General features: G+C 34.8%; 3 protein-coding genes across 3 annotated transcripts; 2 read left to right on the top strand and 1 right to left on the bottom strand.

Annotated features, from left to right (window-relative positions):
- The first annotated feature begins 1,400 nt into the window (after window positions 1-1,400).
- Window positions 1,401-14,440, top strand: LOC140793448 (uncharacterized). Its single transcript, XM_073144930.1, has 6 exons — window positions 1,401-1,981; window positions 10,729-10,840; window positions 10,964-11,132; window positions 11,221-11,411; window positions 13,458-13,593; window positions 14,136-14,440. The coding sequence occupies exons 1-5, from the start codon at window positions 1,566-1,568 to the stop codon at window positions 13,575-13,577; spliced, it is 1,008 nt and encodes a 335-aa protein (XP_073001031.1). The 5' UTR covers window positions 1,401-1,565; the 3' UTR covers window positions 13,578-13,593; window positions 14,136-14,440.
- Window positions 14,441-16,650: 2,210 nt separating this feature from the next.
- Window positions 16,651-17,438, top strand: LOC140794254 (uncharacterized). The gene is made up of 2 exons (XM_073146201.1): window positions 16,651-16,693; window positions 16,857-17,438. The coding sequence occupies exons 1-2, from the start codon at window positions 16,679-16,681 to the stop codon at window positions 17,283-17,285; spliced, it is 444 nt and encodes a 147-aa protein (XP_073002302.1). The 5' UTR covers window positions 16,651-16,678; the 3' UTR covers window positions 17,286-17,438.
- A 410-nt stretch (window positions 17,439-17,848) lies between these two features.
- LOC140794214 (exopolygalacturonase-like) lies at window positions 17,849-20,097 on the bottom strand. Its single transcript, XM_073146135.1, has 4 exons — window positions 19,961-20,097; window positions 19,229-19,549; window positions 18,249-18,767; window positions 17,849-18,138 (listed from the first exon to the last, which is right to left on the bottom strand). The coding sequence occupies exons 2-4, from the start codon at window positions 19,421-19,423 to the stop codon at window positions 17,908-17,910; spliced, it is 945 nt and encodes a 314-aa protein (XP_073002236.1). The 5' UTR covers window positions 19,424-19,549; window positions 19,961-20,097; the 3' UTR covers window positions 17,849-17,907.
- Window positions 20,098-24,539: the final 4,442 nt, after the last annotated feature.

A 24,539-nucleotide genomic window follows, 5' to 3' on the forward strand; every position in this document is an offset into this window, starting at 1 on the left:
TCTTGAGGAAGAAGTGAGATGTATGCATTTTGGCTATGCTGATTCTAGCAAAGTTAGTGATTTATTATATGAGAAATAGTTAATTAAGAGGCCCAACAAACAAGAACAACTTCAATCTTTAACTAACTACGGTTATCGAGCAATGAGACATGTCACATATATATAGTATCTAAATTTTGATAGTACTTTATTTTTGATCCGGGAAGAAGATTTATAGTTTTTTTACCTTTAGTTTATAGAGGTTTTTTTTATATACAAAATATATTGTGTTTGTGTTAAAGCTGGTTTATATATCTGGTTTCTTAAATTTTATTAGATTGGCTTAGGAAGATCTCTTCCTAGATCTATGTCACATAATTTTTTTTAATAATTAATTAGCTAAATTGATGCAAATGTATTGATATCTAATATGACAAAGATGCATGATATATGCCTACAAATATTTAAGTGTATTACCAAGGTTGACTCATTATCAAACATAGAATACTAATAATAGCTGCATCTAGGAATAGCAAATACTTATTTAGATTTTATTTTCAAAATTAGAAAATACTCATTAACTATAATAACAATTTTATAAACTGCTATAGATGCATTGCCATTTGATAGTCATATGATAAGGGTAAAAATATATATAGAAGAAACTACTCTTTAATCATAAGTAGTCTTTTATATGTATTTATTTTTTCCTCCCATATCTTACTACTTTATGCATATTCTCAAAAGCATCAATATATTAAATGCATTAGAATCTTACTAAATACAAATGGATGATGTAGACATAAAAATATCCACAATTAGAGTGCAAATGGGGACGGCTAATTGTGAATTTTTTAAAAGAACTATGTTTTATTTTTTAAAATAATTTAGAAAATATTCAAATTTCTAAATTATTTAGAGAAATAGGTTAAAATTTTGGTATTCTCACAATATTAGTATTTGCTATTATATAATATTACAACTATGTCTACCTAACCTTGTGAGCAAATTACTTTCGCAACTAATAGTCCAATTTATTTCTCAGTTTTAATTTATAAATTCAAATATTTGCAGAAAAATACTTCATCATAAGATACTAATGCGATAAAAGGTAAGAGATAATATGTTACGTACTAGTGAATGTAAATTTCTTACTAGAAATAATTAAAATGAATAATGCACATGTATACTTAGATTATTTAGTAGAAGTAATTAAAATGAATTATATATATATGTTAGAAGGCTAGATTCTATGTTTATTTATGATTAGCCAATGCCGAGCCTCATTAATAATAATACAAGAAACAAAGAAAGTACCTTGGATCAATGGACATTTATCTATCGATCAAAATATCAAATTCCAAAATTTATTCGTCGTTTGCTCTTTATGATCAAGGGCATTTTTGTCATTTCATACAACTGTATATTCTTTCCCTTTTCAATATGTCAATAGGGGGGGGGGGAGAGAGAGAGAGAAATTTGGGGGATTTTGAGGGCGCGGGGAAGAATAGAGAGCGAAAAATTCAAGTTTTGGCTGCCGGGTTTCTGCCTTTGTCTTCCACTTGTCTCACCTATTGCCTTCCACCATGGTCTCCGACCAAGAGATCGCGAGCTGCGTCGAATCCCTCCTCCGCCACTCCGGTGACCCCTCGTCCACCTCCTCTCTCGCCGGCGTGGTCCGCCAAGTTGAGGCCAAACTCGGTATCGACCTTTCCCACAAGGCCGGCTTCATCCGTGATCAGATCGATCTCCTCCTTGGCCCTCGTCCTCCTCCTCCTCCTCCTTCTCAACCCCCTCAACAACCCCATCTTCTCTTCCACCATCAGATGGCCCAACCCTACCCACCGACCCAGGCGCCCCCAGAGCTCGCCTATAACTACCCGCCTCCTCTGCCGGCGGCCGCTGTGGTGGCGGCATACCATCTTCAACAACAGCTTCAGCAGCCGCTTCTTCGGGTCCCTGCTGCCGCCCCGGCTGGCCGTGCTGCAGCTACTAAAGAAAGGTGCCTCCTTTACGCTTCTAATACGTTTTTCGGGATGTGCGTATGTTTTGTTTTTGGATGATACCTAATGATATGGCTGGATGTAGGGTTTTGTTTGAGATTATGAACGAAAAATTGTCTCCTTTCTTCTTCTAAGCTGTTTCTAGGGATGTAGATGTATTATTTTCTGCGCTGATGCTTTTTCTGGAAATAGGGTACATGTTTTAGTTTTGGGAAGAAAGGTGAATTTGCTATCTTTCAAACTCGTTGGTGTGGGTATTTGTTATCGACGGATAATTCTTGATGCTACGGCTAGAAGTAGGGTTATTGTTGGAACCTTCGAACTTAAGGCAGCTTCTTTGTGCTTCCGTCCTTTTGGTATGTAGGTGCATTTCTAGTTTGACATTATTCTGGTGCTGTATTTTGTAGTTCCTTTTGGCTTCCAGTAGCACTATCCATCTGTCTCGAGTTGTTTTGCTGTTTTTTTTTATTCTCTTTTCTTTCGTTGTTTGAGTTTTTGGTGAAAAGGTCCTTCATTTGTTCTCCTTGTCTGGAGTCGGGGTTCACTTTGTTTTGTTGCATTTTTTTTTTCTCCGCTGAAGAATTGGTTTTTTTTTTTTTTTGAGACTTGTTGGCAAATGCTGTCTTTGGGCTCATAGCTGAAAGCTGTTTCTGGCCTTGTTGAGGTTAATCATACAAATTAACTGGAATTGTGTGTTCCTACTCGATTAGGCTGATACAATTTGGCATTTATATGCTGCTGGATTTTAGCATATCACAGCATTCAGACATTGTTTTAGTTTTCCAAAATTAAATTTGCTATTTAGCAAATTTGTTTTGTTTTACACAACTCGCAATTTGATGGTTCGTTAAATGTTGCTTTTAAATTAAATGTTGCTGGTTTTTAGTATAATGCAACTATTTCTTTTTCTCCTCCTATTATTCCCTCTCCCTCTCACTGCTGCACCCCACCTCTTTCTCTCTTCCTTCCTATCTTTCTCTCTCTTTCCCTCTATCTCTTCCTCCGTTCCTCCCTCTGTAGCAGTGACAGAGACTCACCGGAAGGAGGAGGAAGGAGGCTTACCAGAGGTCACCGAAAGAAAGAGAGGAAGAAAAGAAAGAAAAAGAATATAGAAAATAGAAAAACTCATCCTAGGTCGCCGGAGGTCGAGATTGTCGAATCTTGATTAGAGCACGTCATCAGGGATCTGCTTGGGCGCTGGTGGATTAGGTAGAGAGTAGAGAACGAGAGAGAAAAAATAAATGGAGGAAAAAAAGAGAGAGGCGAGCTGTTGCAGTAAGAGGGAGAGGGAAGAAGAGGAGAAAATTAGAGAGAGAGGGAGACAAAGGGAAGGGAGAGAGAAGAAATTGAGGAAAAAGAAGTGGGTTGCGATAGTAAGAGGGAAAACGAAGAAGAGAGAGAAAAGGGAAGAGAAGGGAGAGAGATGTAAAAAATATAAAATTATAAAAAAATAAAATTTGTCTTGTGACAATAAGAGAGAGGCTGAGGAGGAGAAATAGGGTTTTATTTTTTTAAATTTTAAATAATTTTATCTTTCAATTTAATCTTTGTTTAGATTTATTTATATTGAAAATTAAAATGGCTCCAAGAGAGAATATATACTTCATATTTGAGTAGTTCTTATTTTTCTTATTTTCTTGTTGTTTTTTCTAAATCTTTACAATTTTTTTGCATTTTTAAATAATATTTAAAATTTTATGTAATTAAAAAATAATTTGATTCAATACGATTGATCGTATGACCGATACAATTGATACGATCAATACCTATTGTTTTTTCGGCTAGCCGATCTTGATCTTGTTTCAGAATCTTGGAGAGTAGTATCTCTATGATCCTTTATGATCACTCATGCCATTGTATGGCACTAGAAATTAAGCATATCTTATTATTATTTAAAAAAAAATCTAATTTGAGGTCTCTTTTATCACTTTTAATACCTCCTTGTAGTTGGCGCTTAATCTATATATATTATACTTTAAATTTTAAAAACCTAAGGAAAATTTCAGTTTACTCCAAGTATTTGCTTCAACAAAGAGAATTCGAGAAAAATTGGAGAAAATGATGATATTAGAATCTAAAAACATATGTTACACTAATATTTAGTGTTGAAGGACTTTAATTTAGCCCCTAAAACCTATTTTAAGGCCACAGAAAGGTTTAACAATTGTTTTTCTTTTTGCACGTTAAGACCATTCAAATGTGCTAGCGGCACACCGACTCGATGCAACGCATGCCAATGTATATGTATCATATGAAGTCAAGGTCAGCAAGCCCCATGCCATTGGCACGTCAATCCTTATGTCTCATATTAGTTAATCTACAACTATGAGAGTGGAAAATAGACTAAAAGTACTCGTCTTGAATCCAAATATCATGAGCCTCAAACTTAAACATCACTTCAACTTGGCAGAAAGACCTGCCTGATGGAGGAAAGGTGTTCAAGGTCCTCACTGTCCTACTTGTTGATATGACAGTGGATATGGTTGGAATAATTTATTGGATTATTTGGACTGGCTAAAGAAAGTTGAGATGGCTAATGAGAGTTTAGAATGCTTTGGGTTTCTCAATAGTTGGGTATATGAAACTTACGAATGTTAGTAGAGTATAAAACAAGGATGTAGACAGAATAATATGCAATGCAAGCTCTTTTTTTTTCTCCTAATGCTAGGACCAGTCCGAGCTAAAATTTGTGCTTTGGTATCACCCCAAATGAAAAGAGAAACAGAACTTTTAAGAGTTTGTTCCACTTTTTTTTTTTTATAACTATGAAGAGGATCATTCATCGAGTGGGTTTCAATAGATCTCTATGCTTACAGTGCCTATATAGCATGCTTTGTACAAGAAGAAACAAGGAATGAAGGGCTGTTTTGATTTACCACCTAGTGGTGAAATGTTTTATTTCCTCATCTGAGAAGTTACTGTCAGATATGTGGAATTTTGGTAGAATGGAAAATTGGTGCATCAGGATTAGTGTGATACTCCATTCCCTGGGGCCTAAACATATGCTAGTCTGCATATTCCACAAAGACATTTTACTGTTTGAAGTTTCCTCTTTTTCTCTTTAATGATGCAAGGCTTCATTCTGGATCAGCTAGTAATAGGTTCTCATTTCATTTATATGAGAGGTTTTCAATGAATATATAATTGTAATCACTAGCAACTGTTCTCAAATTTTCTATTGTTTGATTAAATGGACAGGAAAAACCATTAGGCCTTGTTTACTTGGAGTTTAGGGACTCTCTTAAACTAGTTCAGGGACCACTAACCTGGTTTAGTAACCAAATAACTTTTTTATCATTTTCATATCTAACTAAGTTTATTTTCTAAAAAATAAGATTAAGAAATGAGACTAATTAATCGAGTTCGGAGTTTTGCCTCAAACCAAACAAGGTCTTTATCTATTTGATAAAAAGATATAGAACTTAGTAACCTCAAACCAAACAAGGTCTTATCTATTTGATAAAAAGATATAGAACCAAGTAGTATAGATTCTTTAGGACTACTTATTGGTAGAACTCTCAGGGTTCTAAGTTAGTATTGTCAATGGATAGTTTGCTAAACCTTTGGTCAGGTAAACCTTAGTGTTACATCAACTGTTGGGATCTGTTGGACAAATTAAATAAGACTTAGAATCTTTAGTCTTTACCATAATTAGGTTCTCTCATTCCTTTTCCCCCTTGTAAATCAACTTTATAGATAGTATTGGAATATTTAAGCACTTTATAGATGCTATTCATTGATTATTTTCTTTTGTTATTTTCTCATGAAGTAGAGGGATCAGAGGTTTAAAGCTTCCTTTTAAGGTTCAAATCTTCAATATAGCCTCATCTTCGTTGTTAATTGTTATCTTGTGCATTTATTGGTTAGCGAGTTGTGCTATTTGTTGCGTATGGTATCTAAAGCTAAGAATTTCATTCCACTTCTATGATGGTTTTGTCACTCTGTAGGGTTTGGTTTGGTTACGTTTCTGTAATATAGAAGTTTTAGAGTTCCCAGCAATGCTCTGCAACCTCATCTGCCTACATGCATTGGTGTCAAATAAATGACCTAGTAGGGAGTTCATAAATGGGACCATTAAAATTTGAACAAAGGGTAGGTATGGTGACAACTTACATGTATATTCAATACTCAACAACATTCATATTATTCTTTTCTCTGAAGAGATGGATAGGGGAAGGAATCTTGTATCCTTGATATATCACAAGAAGTGGTGGCAACACCTTGTTTTGCACCATATATGTTGTCTGAGTCACCTACATATGGCATTAGCAAACTCGGTCCAAGTCTAAAAGGGTTGGGTTCGATTGGTAGCTCAGAACCTATCGCACGCCTCATCTCGTAAGTGGAACGATGCACTTGTTAGTGTGCTGGGGTTTCTTGGTAGTTGAATAGCTGCTCGACTTGGTGCAACCAATTCAACGGATCTCCACTTGAAAAATTAGAAAATTCAAGTTGCAAAGTACGAATTTGAACTCTAGGGATTTGGTTTTCATCTTGACCCACTTGAACCCAAGGCTGGTTGTGTGCTCTATACCCTTGATGTAAGAACCAGAAAAAAAAGGGTTGAGAGAAGAGGGTGCACATGTTCTGCACGTACAACCCCTCCCCTCTCCCTCTCCGGCACGCGATGAGGCGCAGGGAGAAATCACGCCTAATCCGGATCAGATTAGATCTGAAATTTTCTTTTAATCTATAAATTAAACCTTAATCCTCTCTCTGCTTAACCATTTCAGCTCCTTTCTCTCTTCTTTCTCTCCTCTTTCGCTTTCTTCTTTCTCACCGTTGGAGTCACGTCGTGGAATTGGCCTGTCGGAGTGCCGCTGGAGCTATCGGAGGTCACCACGTGACTCTTTGGTAAGCCCTCTCTCACCCCTCAAATTTAATTAAAATTTGATAAGGTAAATCAGAAATACCTAAATTTGGGTTTCTCATCTTCATCGACAAATTATGCCGGCCAGCGGCTTCGGGTCGCAATCGCTTCATCACCGGAAGCTTCGTGCTCTAAGCCCGGTGTCGATGATATCTTCTAGGAGGCTCTAATGGCTCGGGTTGTGGTTGGCCATGGGTGGGAAGTCTTTCACTATTGGTCGCGGTGGTCGATCTTCCCTCTAGTGCAGATCGTCGAGGTCGCTAGGGAAGCTCTGACGAGGTCGATAGGTTGTCGGCGACAATGGTCGCCGGCGATGCTCTCTCTCCCTTCCCTTTTCTCCTCTCTTCTTTCTCCCTCAACGATCTCTTGGGGAAGAAAAAGGTTGGGCTTGGGTTCAATTCAAGCCAACCTTTTTCCTTCTCTCGGGTTCGGGTTTGGGTTGCGGACCCGACTCGACCTCTAGCCTTAAGTCATGGGCTGTAGGCCGACCCGCAGTCCAGTTCCTTGTTGGCTTTGGGTTGGGCTTTGGCCCAGCCCAACTAGCATGAGGTGGAAGAGTGGGCTACGGGCCAGCTGCAGCTCAATCCAATCCATTATCTTGGCTGGGCCTTAGCCTAGCTCGATTAGTTCTATTTTTTTTGGAATGGGCCGAGCCAGAAGTAGCCCAACCCAATCCAATGGGTAATTTAACCCATTTTAGTTCCTTTTAGTTTTTTTTAAATTTTAGAAATATTGATATTATTCAAATTGAAAATTTTATTATTATTTATTATTAAAGGTGGTGATTTTTAGTACGTGAGCTAGAGATTTGAAATTTTGGTTGTCTTGCCTAGACTCAGGTGAGTGGGTTCACTCACATATTTATTTTTATTATATTTCGTACCCTTGTTAGACCATGTAAATTTTTTGTATGTAAAATTGGTTATTTTATCCTTACGCGCAAAAATTTAATTGTTATATTTTTTGTGTGTATTTAATCATTATATTCAGTGCATTCCCATACTTTGTGCAAATATTAAATTTCGTGAAAAGAAAAATGAGACTAGTATTGGTATGATTTAGAGAACAGTTTCGGTATAAATCGCTTGCGATTTTCTGTAGTGACTCAAGTCTATCTGGAAGTCTAGGAAAAAGTCCTAAATCAGATCACTACGGTGACTTTCTTAGGTGACTCTGACGGAATTAGGGAACAGTCTTAGGATAAATTAAAAATTTCCTAGGTGACTCTAACTTCTCTCAACGGTTAGAGGAAAAGACAGAGTGTGTTGATCACATGGTGATACCATCTGATGATCCTAACCGGATCAGCTATGAAGAAAAGTCTCGAGCGTCATCTCGAGATGACTTTTAGTTAATGTGGATCCATAGGGTATAGACCCATTGAGACATATGACAGTATAAATATTGGAAAGATGTTAATATGTTGAAACCGTACAAGGTTACAAGTTGTGACTCTCTATTGTTATTATTGTCATTATTTAAAGAGCATGTCTATTGCAAATTGTTATGTATATTATTGATTTTTAGTTCTAAATTTTATTTTATTCAATATTAATAAAATTTAGAATTTATTTGGTTTTCGAGTGGATTCCACTCACTGAGCTATAGTTGTTGGCTCATGGATTGTTTTTTTATATTTATTTATCTATCTTAGGTAATAGTTAGCGGGGTGACTGAGCGAGATGTACCCGGACTCCACCTCCACTTAGGATCTACCTATTTATTTTTCTACTATTTTGGATTTTATGCTTTAGATTAGAAGTTAAATTTGTTTCGTTTAGAGACTCAAAAATAATGACATTGTTTCATAATTATTACAATTAGTTTAAATTTAATAAAGCAGATCTTTATTGTCTTTTTTTTTGCTATCGTATACGTAGAAAATATTAATAATGCTTTGTGTATTTCAAGCATATTGAGATATATGGCCGGTCATGATTCCTATTTCGGGTCGTGACACTTGAATATGTGGAACTCTTTGGTGTGGGTTCCATTGGTTCGATTGCTGTCTTGGCCCTCTAGCCCACGGATCTGCTTCTTTTGGTTCGATGTTGAATCGTGCAACTTGTGGCTCAATCTGCGCGTCTGGTTTAGTAAGGCGAACCCAGGACTGAATTGGTTTATTAAGAACTTTAAGCGCTGGATCTGCCTTATAGGCTGCACAATAAGATGAACCGGATGCATCTTGGGTTGGCCTTGGGGCGCGTGCCCTAGGTCTTGGTCTGCACGAAATCCTAGGAGCTCCTAAGCATTTGTTGTAGTCTCGCTACTGCTAGTGCAAATGTGGAAGGAGATCTTTGACGACCAAAAATAAAGGAAAACATCATTTCAATTTTTTTTTCCAATCATGCATCTCTTTCCTTCTCTTGCACATCCTGCACTTGCCAAAGGAAGGCCAACCACTTAGGTGGTGCTGGTGCAGCTGGAAGTGCACCATGGTCGGAGTTGTTGGATCTCTCGATGGTGTCGACATTAGGGGAGATGTCCTTGGTACCTAATGATTCAAAGGTGTGGGAACTTCATATGCTGTTGTCCTTATTACTCTAAATCTGGTTTGCACCATGGAAATGTGCTGAGGAAGGAAGGGCTCTGATACCAGTAGTAGTGGCCCAAATTCTAAAAAATCTTATCTGGATTTGAAGAAGTTGCAGATGCTTCTAGGTGTGGAAATCTTTTCATTTGGGGTCAAGAGAGGGTGGCCACGACTTGGTGGAGGAGTGGTAGATTGTTGCAATGGAGGTGTAGAGGAAAATTTCGAAAGTGTGGAGAAGGCTATTTAGATTAGAGCTACTTCTAAGGCTAAAGTTAGTCGATTCATTTCATAATGAGCAAAGAGCTGCATGCCACAATTTATAGGTGGCTAATTTCGAATTGAGCTACTTAACCGTCATCTGGACTAACTAATGTTAATAAGCAAACTTAGAACAACTAGGCCTAATAAGTAAATGCTATAGACCACAAGGTCTTAATTGAACAACTTAAATGAAGTAAGCAAATCTAAGAAATTGTGTGAGTCCAATAGTAGATCAAGTAATTTTGCTTGGCTAGGCTGGATTATCTTACACTTGGGTCATAACAATTGAGGTGATTTCTGGTTGATGTTGATCCAAAGGGCATATTGATCTAATTAAGACTAATGACATTATTAATATTGAGAGAAATTTATTTATTAGTACTAAGCATGTTATGAGATATGATTTTTATTATTATTATATGTGTTGTATTATTATTGTTAATACAAGTATGCATAGTGAAATTGTCTTTTATATTATTGGACTTGGTTTTATTTAAAGTTGTACTTATGTATTTAGATTTATTTGGCTTTTGAATGGATTTAACTTACTGAGCTATAGTTGTTAGCTTATGGAATCTCTCTTCTAATATTTTAGATAATAGTCAACGTGGCGACTGAGCGAGATGCGCCAGGACCTCACTTTCATTTAGGATCTACTTCTTTTTATCTTTCAATTATATTAGTCTTTATATTTTAATTATCTGTCAATTCAGTTTGATTAGAGACACTTTAGTATTGACATAGGTTATTTTTATTATTATTAAAATTACGTTCATTGTAGTCTGGTATTCAAATAAATTCTTGTTATTGTAGATTTAGAAAATTTATTAGGTTTCGTATATCTTAAGTGTATTGAGGTACATGGCTAATCATGATTCCGATTTCAGATTGTGACATTCACTCTAATATTAATGTCTTCCAAATTTCAATCTTATATTGCTAAAAGTATGTCGTGGATGTCCATAGTAGCTCACTGACATGTATAACAGGACAAGTCCATTTCTTCTTGCTGTCTGTTCCCATGCCCTCTTCATTTTTCTGGTATTTTAGCTAATTAGTGGAACTTGCTCCTACTATTGCAGTGCTTCCACTGGAACTAAAAGAAGAGGTGGACCAGGGGGTCTAAATAAAGTTTGTGGAGTTTCACCTGAACTCCAGGCCATTGTTGGTGAATCAACTATGCCGAGGACCCAGGTCACTTTTTCAATTAACAAATTCTTTATTATTTTCTTCTATTAGATGCAAAGTGCAATAAAAATCATGTAGCATATCTTTTGGTTTATTTAGGAAAAATTAATTAGATTTTTCTTGATTCAGATTGTGAAGCAGCTGTGGGCATATATCCGGAAAAACAATCTCCAGGATCCTAATAACAAGAGAAAGATCATCTGCAATGATGAACTCCGTGTTGTTTTTGAAACTGACAGTACTGACATGTTTAAGATGAACAAGTTGTTAGCTAAGCATATTCTTCCCCTTGATCCTAGTAAGTCTAGCATTTAATGTTATGTAGATCAAATATCTGTTTTGTAGTTCATCTAATCTGAATGGGTTGACTACTTCCACTTTTGCAGAGGATGGTGCTCCAGATTCCAAGAAACTAAAGCCTGCTGATGTGGACGCTGAAACAAAGCTTGATGTTGGTCAACATCCTGTTGTCATATCAGATGCACTTGCCAAATTCATTGGAGCTGAGAAAACAGAAATGCCACAAGCTGATGCTTTGAAGCATGTATTGGATTATATAAAAGCTAACCAGCTCGAGGTTAGTGTCAGTATGTCACGTCCTTTTGTTTTTTTTTGGAATATTCCTTTTGTCTTTATGTTGTAGATCACTTGCTGGAACAATCTCTGGTATTTCCAATAATTTTAGTTTTACAACTGGCATATTGTTCTTATTACCTCTCAGTATATAAAGAATTAAAATGACCTCTCTCTATCAACAGCTTAAGTTTTTAGATTAATTAGTGAGTTGACTAGAGGCAAATATCTAAGGTGTGCATATCTTTTATTATTAATATTGTTGTTGCATCTTCCCCTTCCCCTACCCAAGTATCTTTGTACTCCCATGATTTTTGCATATTTTCTAATACAAGATTTGAAGAAAAAAGAAATTAGTGCTCTTCTCTTTTTAACAGCAAGATTAGATATACCTACTTATCTTTCCACTTTTAAGAAACAACATACATCCACATTATCAGTTGGTCTTCAATGTTAAGTGCTCTGATGGCTGATGGTATGTATTGTTTTACGAGTTGTCAGTGGTGCTCAATGTTCTCAGGGGATAACTATGGTCTGCTAGATTTGAATTCTCATGTAAACATTAAGTTGACCATATTTTTGTTTTGTCCATTTATCTAGTGAATCAACAATTACTCGTATTCTCAATTTATTTTTTCCTTCGATGATATCAGAAGTTTCTGTAGCACCAAAAATCAATGAGTGTACAAATGTCAATTGGCTCCATTGAGTCGAAACTGGTGATTTTGTTGAATCACTGGAAGATACCTTTTATTATTGTTCGCTTTCCTCTATCTATCTGTCATGCTGGATTGATTGTCGCTTTTTACAAGGTTTTCTTATTCATATTTATTGAACCTTTCAATTTTCAAATTTCAATCACCTTGCTTTTCTAATTGTTTCACAAGAGTATATGAGAAAGAAGATGATCCAATTGGACAAGAATTATTTTGCAAATTGTTGATTGTCTTGTTTTTCACTTTGACTTACTTGTGCTTAAAGGTAAAGACACATCCTACATTGGTATCTATATGCTTTCCATTGCTTCTCTTTAACCATGTCTCCCATTTTAGAAAAAAAAAATACTAATGTCATGTAGTAAATAACATATATAATTTAAACTATCAGTTACATGTAATTATAACTGCCTTCTCTTCCTAGCTGCCCAATTCTCAATTCACCAGCCCAAAGTGATTTGCTGGCTGAGTGGTGTGCCCATTTCACAGATAGGAAAACTGATTTTCCCCTCTGTAAATCCAGGATGTGGGATTCATCATGTCGGCCAGTCGGCCTAGTCTATATATATCCCGTATGAGCCTTGGATATCTCTATCCACCTCTTCTGATTTTCAAGTTCTATGTACATTATAGATTAATCCATATAGTGTCATTCAGTTGTTCAAATTGGTTGTGAAGAGCCAAATTTATCCATTTGGAAAAGCAATTCAGTGAGGAATGTTGTGACATGCCTATTTATGCCTGTGGGGCTTCTCAAGAACGTATTGTTTACTAATTATAGTCTAATGGATTTCTGAACTTACTGTTTAATCAATATGTCAGGTACCATACTGTGGATGTTTTCCTAAAAAAAAGGAAATAAAGAAGAAAGGATAAAATAAAGTAAATTGTGGATGATCCAATGGTATTAACATATCATTATGATAATCGGAAATCTAAATAATTCAAATGTTTAAGTACGTGGTAAGAACACTACGAATTGCCATTTCATTTGCATAGAGCACAACAATAGGCTTTATTAATCTTTGACATTCTGTTTTCTAATCTACTAGTATTAACAGAGGGCAAAAGCTTTTTGTAATAGCATATCGACACATAAATGCAGATATGCACATGTATGAATGCCCTCATTCATCTGATATATTAAGATAGTCCTAAATTTGTTTTGTAAATTTTATCTGTCAGGTTAACAAGGTGTTTAATGTATTTTAGTTTTTGTTCCTTTTTCTTTCCTGTTATCTTGTAATGACTGGAACTCATTTTCGAATAATCTTCTGGTAAAGCAGTCTTTCTTCATTTGAATTTTAATGTATAATTGCTTTAACTGCTTGCAGGATGCATCTAGCAACTCGATATTATGTGACTCAAAGCTTCAAGAGCTTTTTGGTTGTGAGAGCTGTTCTGCTTCAACTGTTTCCCAGATGCTTGCACAGCATTTCATTGAGAAGTCGTGACATGTTTTGTCAACAGGTTAGGTTGTCTTGTATCTTGTGATGTCTGAATTTGATACTTCTCTTTCTAATGCATATTACTTTAGTGATAGGCATTTGTTCACCTTTTCTGTTTTTCAAATGGTTTTTTCTTATTGAAGGATATGAAGCTATGTATTCTGTAGAACAATACCCATATATCCATGCATCTTATGAAGCTGACACTATGTAATAGTATATCCGTCTTCTCCCATTTGCCTCTTTTCCCTTAGATTGAGCGTTTTATATTAAGTACGAGTTAATCCTCCAAGGCAAGCACTAAGTCCAATTAAAGAGATTACTAGCAAAATATCTTTTTTGATGATTTCTAGTGTATCTCATTAAGGAACAATTGAATTTTTGCAATATTAATTTGAGATTATTTGTCAAATATTACTCAGCTAGGCATTATATCCGCATTCAATGTAACTTTTTGTTGCTTCTAGAGTCATGCATCCACTGATGAGATGTCATGTGGTTCCTTCTTATCAATATTGAATTTATTTTGATGCCAGAACTTTGCCTTCTCTGTTCTGCATGCAGATCTATGACTCCAGTGACATCGGTGTGCTTTAACGGTGCATCATGGGGTGATTTAGAAAAGGAACAGTTTACTATATGTGCTTTGGTTAGGATATGTGATTGTGCCAGACAAAAGAAAGTAGATTCTTTTGATGCCAATCTGTAATCTTATCTGAATTAATGTTGGCAGAAGATGATGCTATTTGACACTTTATGATGTAGTCTTAGTTTGTCAGAAACACTCTTCAGCTTTACTAACTGATGTAAAGATGACAGCCTGAATCAAAATGAGCAACAGAGTGCAACCCTCACTCAGTTCTTCTGCATGGATTACCAGTATCTTTGTTAGCTGGACTTCATCATTCCTGCTCATAATTAATCAAGCAGTGCATTTTTCTTCTGCCTCTAAATTCTCTAGCTTTGCTTAGTTTTTGTTTTTTGGGTGCATGTATATCCCTTCTGGAAGTCTCTTAAAGTTGTTTGATATTTATATGCACTTCTCTCAAAACACTTTGATTTTACTTTGAAACCCTTGTTTTTGTATGAATTCTGATAAAAGTTAACTAATAGTTAAAATTTTCCATCTAACAGTAAATAGATAAAAAAAAATATACTCCTTTTCTATTTTGCTCTTTTAATGCTTTTAATTTACCAACACCGTGTGTGCTCGGTGGACATAAAAGAGTCCAACGTGGCAGATAAAGGAGGTGCCACGTCATCTTAGCGTCCGTTCCTTGTACGCACCCACCCACCCACCCACATCGGATCCGGCGAGCGGGTGCGGTTTTGGGGGCCGCTGGTTCCCGTCCTCCCCTACAAAAAGGGACACCAACTTGGCACATATTTACGATTTACTGGCACTGCAGCAAAGCACTATCAACCTCTATGAAACCACTTCATGTTGATACTCAAAACTACCATTTATTTATCCATTTATCTTTTGTAACTAATGTTCATTAATATCGATAGTGGGAATTTCAAACTCTCTAGACAAGTTTGAAGGTTAATAGCGTGTAATTAGGAAAATAATTAAATTAAAAATGTGGGCTAAATTTTTACTTCTTTAGCCTCCGTTCACTTGTAGAATAAGGATGGAATAAGTATAAATATTTTAATTTTTAATACCAAAAGAAGAATAAGGATGGAATAAGCATAAGTATTCTAGGGCTAATACTAGTATAAGATGTAATAATTAAATTTGATGTAATATAAAGTTGGTATTAAAATAAGGTAATTATGTTGGGAATTGGTGATGTTTTAAACCCAACGACAAAAATACTCTTAACTATATGTTAAAAAATAGTAGTAAATAGCATTTTTCTAAAATAATATTATTTTTTATTAAACTGCGGACTTAAAATACTCTATATACCTACACTATGAATAAATAACAATGTACTGCAGGGTAATGTAGGGTTATAAATCTGCACTGCAGAAATAACATGCATTCTTTATATAAAATAACTATGCATTAAATAAAGAGGCATTGCGGGGTTATAAGCCTGCACTAAAATAACAATGCATTAAAGAATATATAAAGAGGAACTACGAGGTAATGCGGGGTTATAGACATGCACTCTATATAAAATAATCATACACTAGAATAAATGAATAGACACTGCGGATTAATCTAAAGTTATAAGCCCGCACTACGGATAAAGTGTGCTGGCTTAATATTTTTTATTTTTATTTTTATAGAATTTACTAGTTTAAAAAAATATTGTGAGATGTTTAAAATTAAAAAAATATTTGAGAGAGAAAAACTAAACTGTAACTGAGATGACCGATATTTAATAGAAGAGATAGTGGAGAGAGAGAATCTCAACTGTAAGTGAGATGATTTGTAATTAAATATTATCTAATCTAGGGGCAAAATAGCAATTATAGATTATTATTATAATATTTTTTAAAAAGTTGTACGGAATAAGATGAAAGGGAATGATAAATTACTATACTAGAATAAGGTAAGATATTATTTAATTAGTTATTACATAAGAATAAAAAAGCTTATTTTAAAATAAACTTATTCTTATTCTACGAGTTAACGACGGCTTAGGGTTAATTAACAGGAACATGCATGCTTGGGTAATTGAGTAGGCCACCTTCATGCCAAACTGCACAAAGCACAACCCTCTCTCACACAACTCACAAGGTGGTGGAATTGGCCCTCCATTTGCATGACCACTCACTCAAAAACTATTACCCATAGCAATAGAAAAACTTAATCTCCTCCTTTGTCATCAATTACCAAGAAAATTCAGATTGATTTCAGTGATGTTGGAGTCCTCAACAAACTATCACATGCCATTTGATCATTCCATAGCAATTGAAAAACTTAATCTCCTCCTTGATATCCTCCTTTGTCATCAATTATCAACACAATTTAGATTGATTTCAGTGATGTTAGAGTCCTCAACAAACTATCACATGCCATTTGATCATTCCTCGCAACACCCGAGTACTCTTTTTTACAACCTCTATATATAGCCCTCCAACTTACAAACATTTGTTCTACTACAAGTGACCATTACAGCTTCAGACAGCTCAATTCTTCTTTAGCTCTCATGGCTACTGTTAAGGTAGATTAGTTACCTTTCAATATTAGTCATAAATACTAGAATGCTGAGAACTATAGATCTAGACATCTTTCTCTTCAAGGAAAAAAGGAGTTATGGATGCAATGTTAATTCTTTGTTATATATATTTATAGATATTATATTATTGAATGCTGGGTAATTGCAGGTTCAGTTAGCAACAAATGCTGCATCAGTGCCTGAAAATAGCCCCAAGGAGCAACCAAATGATGCCCAAGAGGCATCCAAAGATGAAATAGAGGTTTTACCAACATCTACACCTACGCAAAAGATGGTGCAAGAGAAGGAGGAATCTATTGATGTTGTTGAAGACCCAACAATGGCACAAGAATTTGAATCTAAGGTTGAAATAAAGGCGAGTGAAAAAGTGGTAGAGCCAGAAGAAGCCAAGATAGAGAAGCCAATCGAGAAGATTAAGGCAGTTGCAGCGGTGGTGCCCGTTGATGAGCCTGAGGAAGTTGAGGTCCCAGAAGAGGCTCCAGTAACTCCCGAGGAGACAAAGGAGGAGTTGGAAGAGAACCATCAAGTAGAGGAAGCAGGCAAAGGGGCTCCAAGTGAGGAGAAGAGTGATGAATAGAGATGGTCTTTTTAAAGTGTTTTAAAGTTGACTAGTAGGTAAGTGCTTGGTGCTTGTTGTTTGCGATCTATTATATATAGATATATATGTTGCTTTGGAAGTTGGAAGTTATGCAATAATCTAAATGGCTCATGAGGCCATGATCTATTACTATGGTTATGTTAGAGCTTATTGCTATTGTACTCTCTGTGAAAGTTCTAAGTAATGCATAAATAAGCTTATGAAGTCTCTCTCTCTCTCTCTCTCTCTCTCTCTCTCTCTCTCTCTCTCTCTATATATATATATATATAATTACATATGGTATATTGAGTAGTTTGACAGTTGAACATAATATGCTAATTTGTCATCAAGATTCTAGGAGATCTTTCTTGTTCAACATAATTAAATTGAATCATCATAACATCCAAATGAGGCAGTGATGAATGCTCGAAATAGACTTTAAAACTCTTAATTGGAAGCATGATATACATCATTAGTCATCAGTCACCTAACGCTAGAGAACGAGAGTTTTTATATTTATATTCCAACACCTGGCAACTTTAAGTTTTTAGTTCAAAAGGTCATCGAATATAGTGTACTATTTGTTTTCCAATACAATGAAAGATAGAGTTAAAGAGATCGATCAAATGCAAGAATTAGGCATCACATTGCCATTGGAAGTCCCTTTAACATTAACACATATAGTTGTCAAGTCCTGCTCCACATCTCCATTGTACACCAAGTTGATATTGCTGAGCTCCACCCCGTTGCATGGCACCGCCTTGCTGCACACCAGCTTGATTGCCTCTTGGGACGCAGACGTGCCGTTGATGTTGCGATACACGATACGATCGATCTTAACTTGTGAAGGAGACTGTGAAAAGAGATGTTTGAACATCCAAATCATTCACCTTAAGCTTTTTGAAGTCTTCAAAGAAAAAATAAAGAAAAAAAGTTTGCTTTAAGTTGGTCAATGGCACTTACTGTTTGAGTGCAATCAGCACGCGGGCAATATTCCTGGTCGATGATGATAGGGTTAGACACATTGTTCATCGTAATGTCTTCAAAGACGAAATCCGACGCCGTTGACGGGGACGGCGTCGACTGCCACGTCTTGACACGAACGCCGTTCGTCGTGCCGGTGAGCGTGCAGTTCTTGACGGTCACGCCGACGACGTCCTTCTCGTCGGGATACTTCCCGAGACTCCCGACGCTTATCCCGTGGCCTGGGCCGCAAGACACGTTCGACACGCTGATGTTGACGCTGCCTGGGCCGATCGACACGCAGTCGTCGCCGGTGCCGATGGCGGAGTTGGCGATGCTGACGCCGACCGAGTCGCCGACGTGGATCCCGTCAGTATTAGGGCTGTCGGCCGGCGCGGTGACGGTGATCGAGTCGAGCTGGACGTTCTTGGAGGCGAAGATGTTCACGTGGAAGGACTTGCTGTCCACCAAAGAGATGCGGCTGATTGTCGCGTTCGTGACGAAGCTCAGAACCAACGACTTCAAGCAACCACGTCGAAAATATAAATATTCTTTAGGCAAATTACAGTTTTACCCCTAAATCTATACTTACCCTTATCAAATTAGTCTACATATGTTGGGGGTAATTAGGTCTTTTCACATTCTTATGAACTATCACTTATAGGCAAATACTTGGTCTAGACCATAAGAAACAATATATATATATATATATATATATATATATATAAATACATCTTTTATTACTTATCTATTAGATTGCTCTATTAAAAAAATTTTGGCAGAGTATTATGTGATCTATTAACTATTTTACTCTTATTTTAGAGGAAAGGGAGATTAAAAAGAAGAAGATAAGAGGCCAGATTAAATAGTCCATTTGATGTTTTAATATCATTAATACCATTAGGAGGGTGATGCTAATATAATTATCCTAATAAACCTTCACATGCATGTAACTTCTTAGTTATTAATGAGTGACTTACCACGGGCAGTAGGTGGCATTTCGATTTCTTAGGGCATTGGTTTTGAGGCCAAGCTGATGCTCCTCGGCCGTCGATCCGCCCACCTCCCGAGATCGAGAGGCCGTCGATGTATTGGAATTCAATCCAGTTCTTTGTTGGTGAATACATACTAAGGTCAGTTGAGGCTAGTAGTTGCCCTTCCAGTTGCACTGCCATGAAGCCCTTGCATGGCCCTTTAAACGTCGACGGTCCCACCAAGTATTCTCCCTCCGGTATCAGAATTTTAGGTTTCCCGTCGGCCGCCGCCGCCGAGCATGCCACTTCCCATGCCTTTTGAAATGCCTAGAGGTGTATATATAACTCACAAATTGAAGATGAATAAGCCACAGCAAGTGCCTTTTGGTATGAGAAATATATACTTATTAGGTATCCTCCAAGAGTTAGGGTAAAGTTAAAGTTTCTCCAATGAAGTTTCCAGCGTTTCCAGTCTAGAGCTTGTAGTCCGTTGAATCCTCAAGTAAAAGAAAATTGGTATTATAACTAGATTTTTGATTTCTTATAATTTACCTTTCTCATTTAGTTTAAGTCCAAACCTGGCCCATTGAAATTAAACATATAAAACACACACTTGTTTAATCTAAAATTTTCATATATTTCTCATTTAAATACGTAATTATTAGCTTAAGCTTTTCGAGCAATTTGTGTACAGTATAACTTATTATAATCCCATCTAATGAAAATTAGGCTAATCACCTGAGTATTATCGGTTAAACCGTCTGCGACCGCACCATAATCCTTCACATTGTAGATTGAGATTGATTCTTGTGCAGTGCCAGCCCATGCAAAAATGAGCACCAAATAAACCCTGCCAAGGTTGTACTCAAACCCCATTCTTGCAACTTGGATGTCAATAGCTCACCTTGTATGAACTTTAAGGTGGGCTATATATATAATTTATGTGCAGCAGCAGAGGGGCTGCTCTGCCTTGTAAATCCTCAACTTCTTCTGTCCATTTTCAGGCATTTTGATGCACAAATTGTTGGCCTTTGCCCAATTAAGTTTGTGGTTCAGAAAACTTTAACAGTGGTTGCTTAAGCTTACATTTGTTACACAGTTACACTTGGCATGTCTTTGTATTGCATCATTAATTAATTAATTAATTAAGTAATTAACTTCTCAAGGACAGAAGTTGTTTCTTTAATTAGCTTAGATATTAGCAGCTGCTTGAGATTTTATGCTACATTCTGAAATGTTTATAACTTTTTATCCTATTAACCTAAAAATGGAGAAGAGTTGTGATTTCTGGTATACTTTTGAGAAATTTTTACAATAAACTGAGGCCAGCTCATGTTCAGTTAGAATATGTAAGAAATTTATTATATTATATATATTTGGAGAATAGTTGTTACCAAGTTAAAGCGCCTCTTTTGGTTGAGGTTGGAGTTGGATGGATGGTTGCTGTTTTGGTGTCTCTCTGGCTCTATTTGATCTCACTTTAATTTGTAAAGTTCAAACCTAGGTCAAGCTGGGGTTTCAATACCACAGCTGATCCGAGCCAAGCTTGAGCCAATTAGTTAATTAATCGATTTGAGCCCGAGCCATTCCTAAGCTAACACGATTCGAGTTCCTAAGCTAACATGATTCAAGTTCGAGCTCGAATTGTTTATAGGTCGATCTGAGCCCTAGCCATCCCTAAGCTAATTTGATTCGAGTTCTACCTATTAACTCATACATAGGTCGATTTGAGCCCGAGTCGTTCCTAATTCGAGTTCGAGGTTCAATTGAATGTACCTTGTTTGAGTTTAGCTCATTTACACTCATAAAAAAAATGTAAATAAGGATAAGTAGACCTAACATCTCACTCGAAAGTCCAACTCTAATTAAGTCAGATATAGTCCAACTCGAATTAAGTCAGATATGCGGTGAGCTTTCTATGGCAAAAAAAAAATGAAGCATTTTCTACAACTTGAATATAAGAGCTTATTTAGCAATCATATGTACCAAAAATAAAGAAAAGTATAATTTCAACGAATTTTGTTAGACTTTATAATTGACAAATTCACGATAAAAAGGAGTTATTTATGGTATATTTTATGTAGTTAATTATGTATGGATTGTGGCAAAATATTCGATAAAGGTCGGATGAACTACACGAGTGAATACAATTCATTCGAACAAAGTTTGAACATTTGAGGTACATTCAAATTAATTGTGATACATGTATATGGGTTGCTCCTATTCTTACACATTTAAACACATACGTGAATCGTTGACTTATTTCAATCCGAGTTGAAGTTGACTTTATTGTGATACACATGGATTGATCGGCTATATTATTATAAAATCTTATATTTAAGAAAACTTTAATTTTATCATGAAATTACTAAATGGGGAGTTTATTAGGTTTGGTAATCGACAAATTTATAAGCAAAGAAAGTTATTTGTGGTGCATCTTCCCTAGTTATTCATGTATAAATTGTGGCACTATGTTCAACGAAGGTCGGATAAACAGTATCAAATAATTAGTCAAATACTAAATTTTATTTTAATTTTTATTTCTTTTCACTTGAATATTTAATGTTTTCATCCGTAACATTATTCCATAACTTATGTATAATCCTAAATTATACATAATAACATTAAAAAAATTTGCACTAACAATATGTAAGTCATTTTTCTAACAATTGTTTGATTGTAGCTTTTGTTTTGGTACTAGAAAAGGGATCCACGATTTTTATCAATAGTTAATAAGAATTTTTTTTGACATAAAAAGTACATGTCTTTGCCTGTTGCTTTTGCTTTTATCAGTAGTTTATATATATAAAACATTGAATTTATTATTAATTTACCTTAAATTTTTTTTTTTTATTTTTAGTTATCACGCATAAAATACTGATCACATTGACATCTTACATGTAAGAAGAAGACGCTGAACTCGTTAGTATTTTTTTTCCTTAGGTAAACACTGCTAAATTTAATATTTTACTAACGGCTATAGTAAAATATGCTTCTTTTGGTATTAAGTTTAGAAAAAAAAAATAAAAACTTTGGAAGAGGGCTAAATTTGGTCCAAAAAAAAAAACTCACAAAAAGAACACCAAATTTGACAAATAATTTATAGAATCAAACAACAAATTTCTAATAATTTATGAGAATATTTAATTTTCTCTTTGAGTTCATTGAATGGAATATAAGGGCTAGTGATGTTCCCAATGAACATGAGGAGGACCCCACAATGGCCTCAATTTAAAGAAGAGTCACATGGAGTCACCTTGTTATGTCCATCCATGACCCTCCCCATTAATAAATTATTAAATTTGCATGTGCTAAGCTTTAAATATTGCTACTTAAATTTTAAAAAAAGAAATAAAAAGAAAAGAAAAGTACGTGACGAGAACTTCTATGATGCTTCTCTTCTTTTACTACAAACAAAGAGGAATAGATAATTGCATAATTACTTCTTTTTTTTTTTCTTTTTCTGTGGAAAGTATGCATTTATCACCCTAATTTTCTAGGAATTTATTTCTTGCATAACCATACCTAATCTATGCACCTCATTAAGGAGAATAGGCTTCTCGAAGCAAGTTTCTTTGGGACTTTAGTGGAGTTTGACCAAAATATCCTCTAAAATATAATACTGTTCAAATTATTTTTTAAATTAATATTATAGTAAACTTTTATATTTTTTTTTACTGTAGTACTAGTTTGAGAAATAGTTTGAACAATAATATAATTTGATAAATATTTTGATTTTTTTTGGTGTCATTTATTATATTTTATTAAAGTTGTATTTTAATAATGTTTGTCAAGTTTGACCAATGATGTTACCTTAATGAGTGGCCATTACAACCAAAGTCCACTGAATTATGACCTTGAATCTTCCATAGATCTCATCTGATCTAAGTTGGGCCCACCCTTTGTGCTTATAAATAAATAATAAAGTCACCAAAAATGGATAATCCCTCAAAAGTAATTTTTTTTTTCATTATTAAGGTACTGTCAAATGTCATCTAATCACATACGTATGAAATGAAAGGTGACATTTAGTACCACCAATCATTTTATCTTATTGCGGAAAACAATCCTCCTTCTCTCTTATTTAAATAATAATAATAATAATAATAATATTATTATTATTATTAATACACTCTTTAGTTCTTTTTTTAATCAATTTTTTTATTGTCATTCAGAAAAAAATAACCTAATATATACTATTCTTTACGCGCAATTTGGTTGCGGTATAAAATAAAGGGTTAAGTACACATGCACTTTCTGAACTGTATCCAATTTATACGATCATCTCTAAACTTTTATTTACACTTGAGTTTGCAATTGATATTTTTTATTTTTAGTAACCTACGGTACCATGAATGAGATAAAAATTATGGAAGAGAATAAATTTAGTAGAATACTAATATAGAAGGGTTTTTTTTTTTATATCTAAAGATAATTTATAAAGAAAAAATATTTAAAATAAATTGTCATATTTATAAGTGAGAAAATAATAATTTTCTTCTTTACCCCCAAAAGACTTTAGAGAAAACGGTAAAGATGACCCACAATAAAGGTGGAACATTAAGGAAACTATCGGATTAGTAAAGTATAATGTCTATTTAAAGCATTTTGGAAGTTATATTTAAAAAAATATTAAAAAAATGTCATTCTATTGTATTTAGTTGGGTTAAAATTAAAGTTACAATAAAAATCAGTGGACGAAAAAAAAAGGAGACAAAATAGAAATCCAGCAAAAAGGAGAGGGCGAAGTAAATTTTTTCTTAGTTCGAGTAAGTGATAAAATTAATTTTATTGCTCTTTCCTAGTTTAATGTAAATAATTATTTATTATTTATTTTTTGTACTATTATATGATATTCTCATAATATATTTACATTTCTCAGCAAAAGAAAAAATTAATTTGACTTAATTCGTTATAATTTACACAATATAAATATCATCACTAGTAGAATCACAAATCTACGTATCAAAATATTTTTAAGTATAAACATATTCTAATATCTTAGTAAATATATTATAATCAATTAGTACATTATGCTAGACTTAATTTTTTTCTACATTTGAACTAGACTCGTTTTAGATACTTAAACTACTTTTAAGAATATTTGGTGGTTGTGAATTAGGCTAGGAGTATAATTATTATTTTCAATGTTACATGATAAATTAAAAAAAAGTATATGGTTGAGAATGCATAGGGAAAATAGGTCAAATTATATTATCTTTGAGGTATGTTAGTTCAAAATTTTTTTATTAAATTAAACTAATGATTAAAAATTAATTTTTTTTTAAAAATAAATATTTATGTAATTAGTTTATAA

Source organism: Typha latifolia, chromosome 8, assembly GCF_019914945.1.
Source record: "Typha latifolia isolate L0001 chromosome 8, TyphaL0001v2, whole genome shotgun sequence".
Lineage (NCBI taxonomy): Eukaryota > Viridiplantae > Streptophyta > Magnoliopsida > Poales > Typhaceae > Typha > Typha latifolia.

Coding starts and splice junctions, on each gene's coding strand:
- LOC140794214 (XM_073146135.1), bottom strand. CDS start 19,423: ATGGCAGTGCAACTGGAAGGGCAACTACTAGCCTCAACTGACCTTAGT. Junction 18,768..19,228: donor AATGCCACCTACTGCCCGTG/GTAAGTCACTCA, acceptor GGTTGCTTGAAG/TCGTTGGTTCTGAGCTTCGT. Junction 18,139..18,248: donor GTGCTGATTGCACTCAAACA/GTAAGTGCCATT, acceptor CTCTTTTCACAG/TCTCCTTCACAAGTTAAGAT.
- LOC140793448 (XM_073144930.1), top strand. CDS start 1,566: ATGGTCTCCGACCAAGAGATCGCGAGCTGCGTCGAATCCCTCCTCCGC. Junction 10,841..10,963: donor CAACTATGCCGAGGACCCAG/GTCACTTTTTCA, acceptor TTCTTGATTCAG/ATTGTGAAGCAGCTGTGGGC. Junction 11,133..11,220: donor TATTCTTCCCCTTGATCCTA/GTAAGTCTAGCA, acceptor CCACTTTTGCAG/AGGATGGTGCTCCAGATTCC.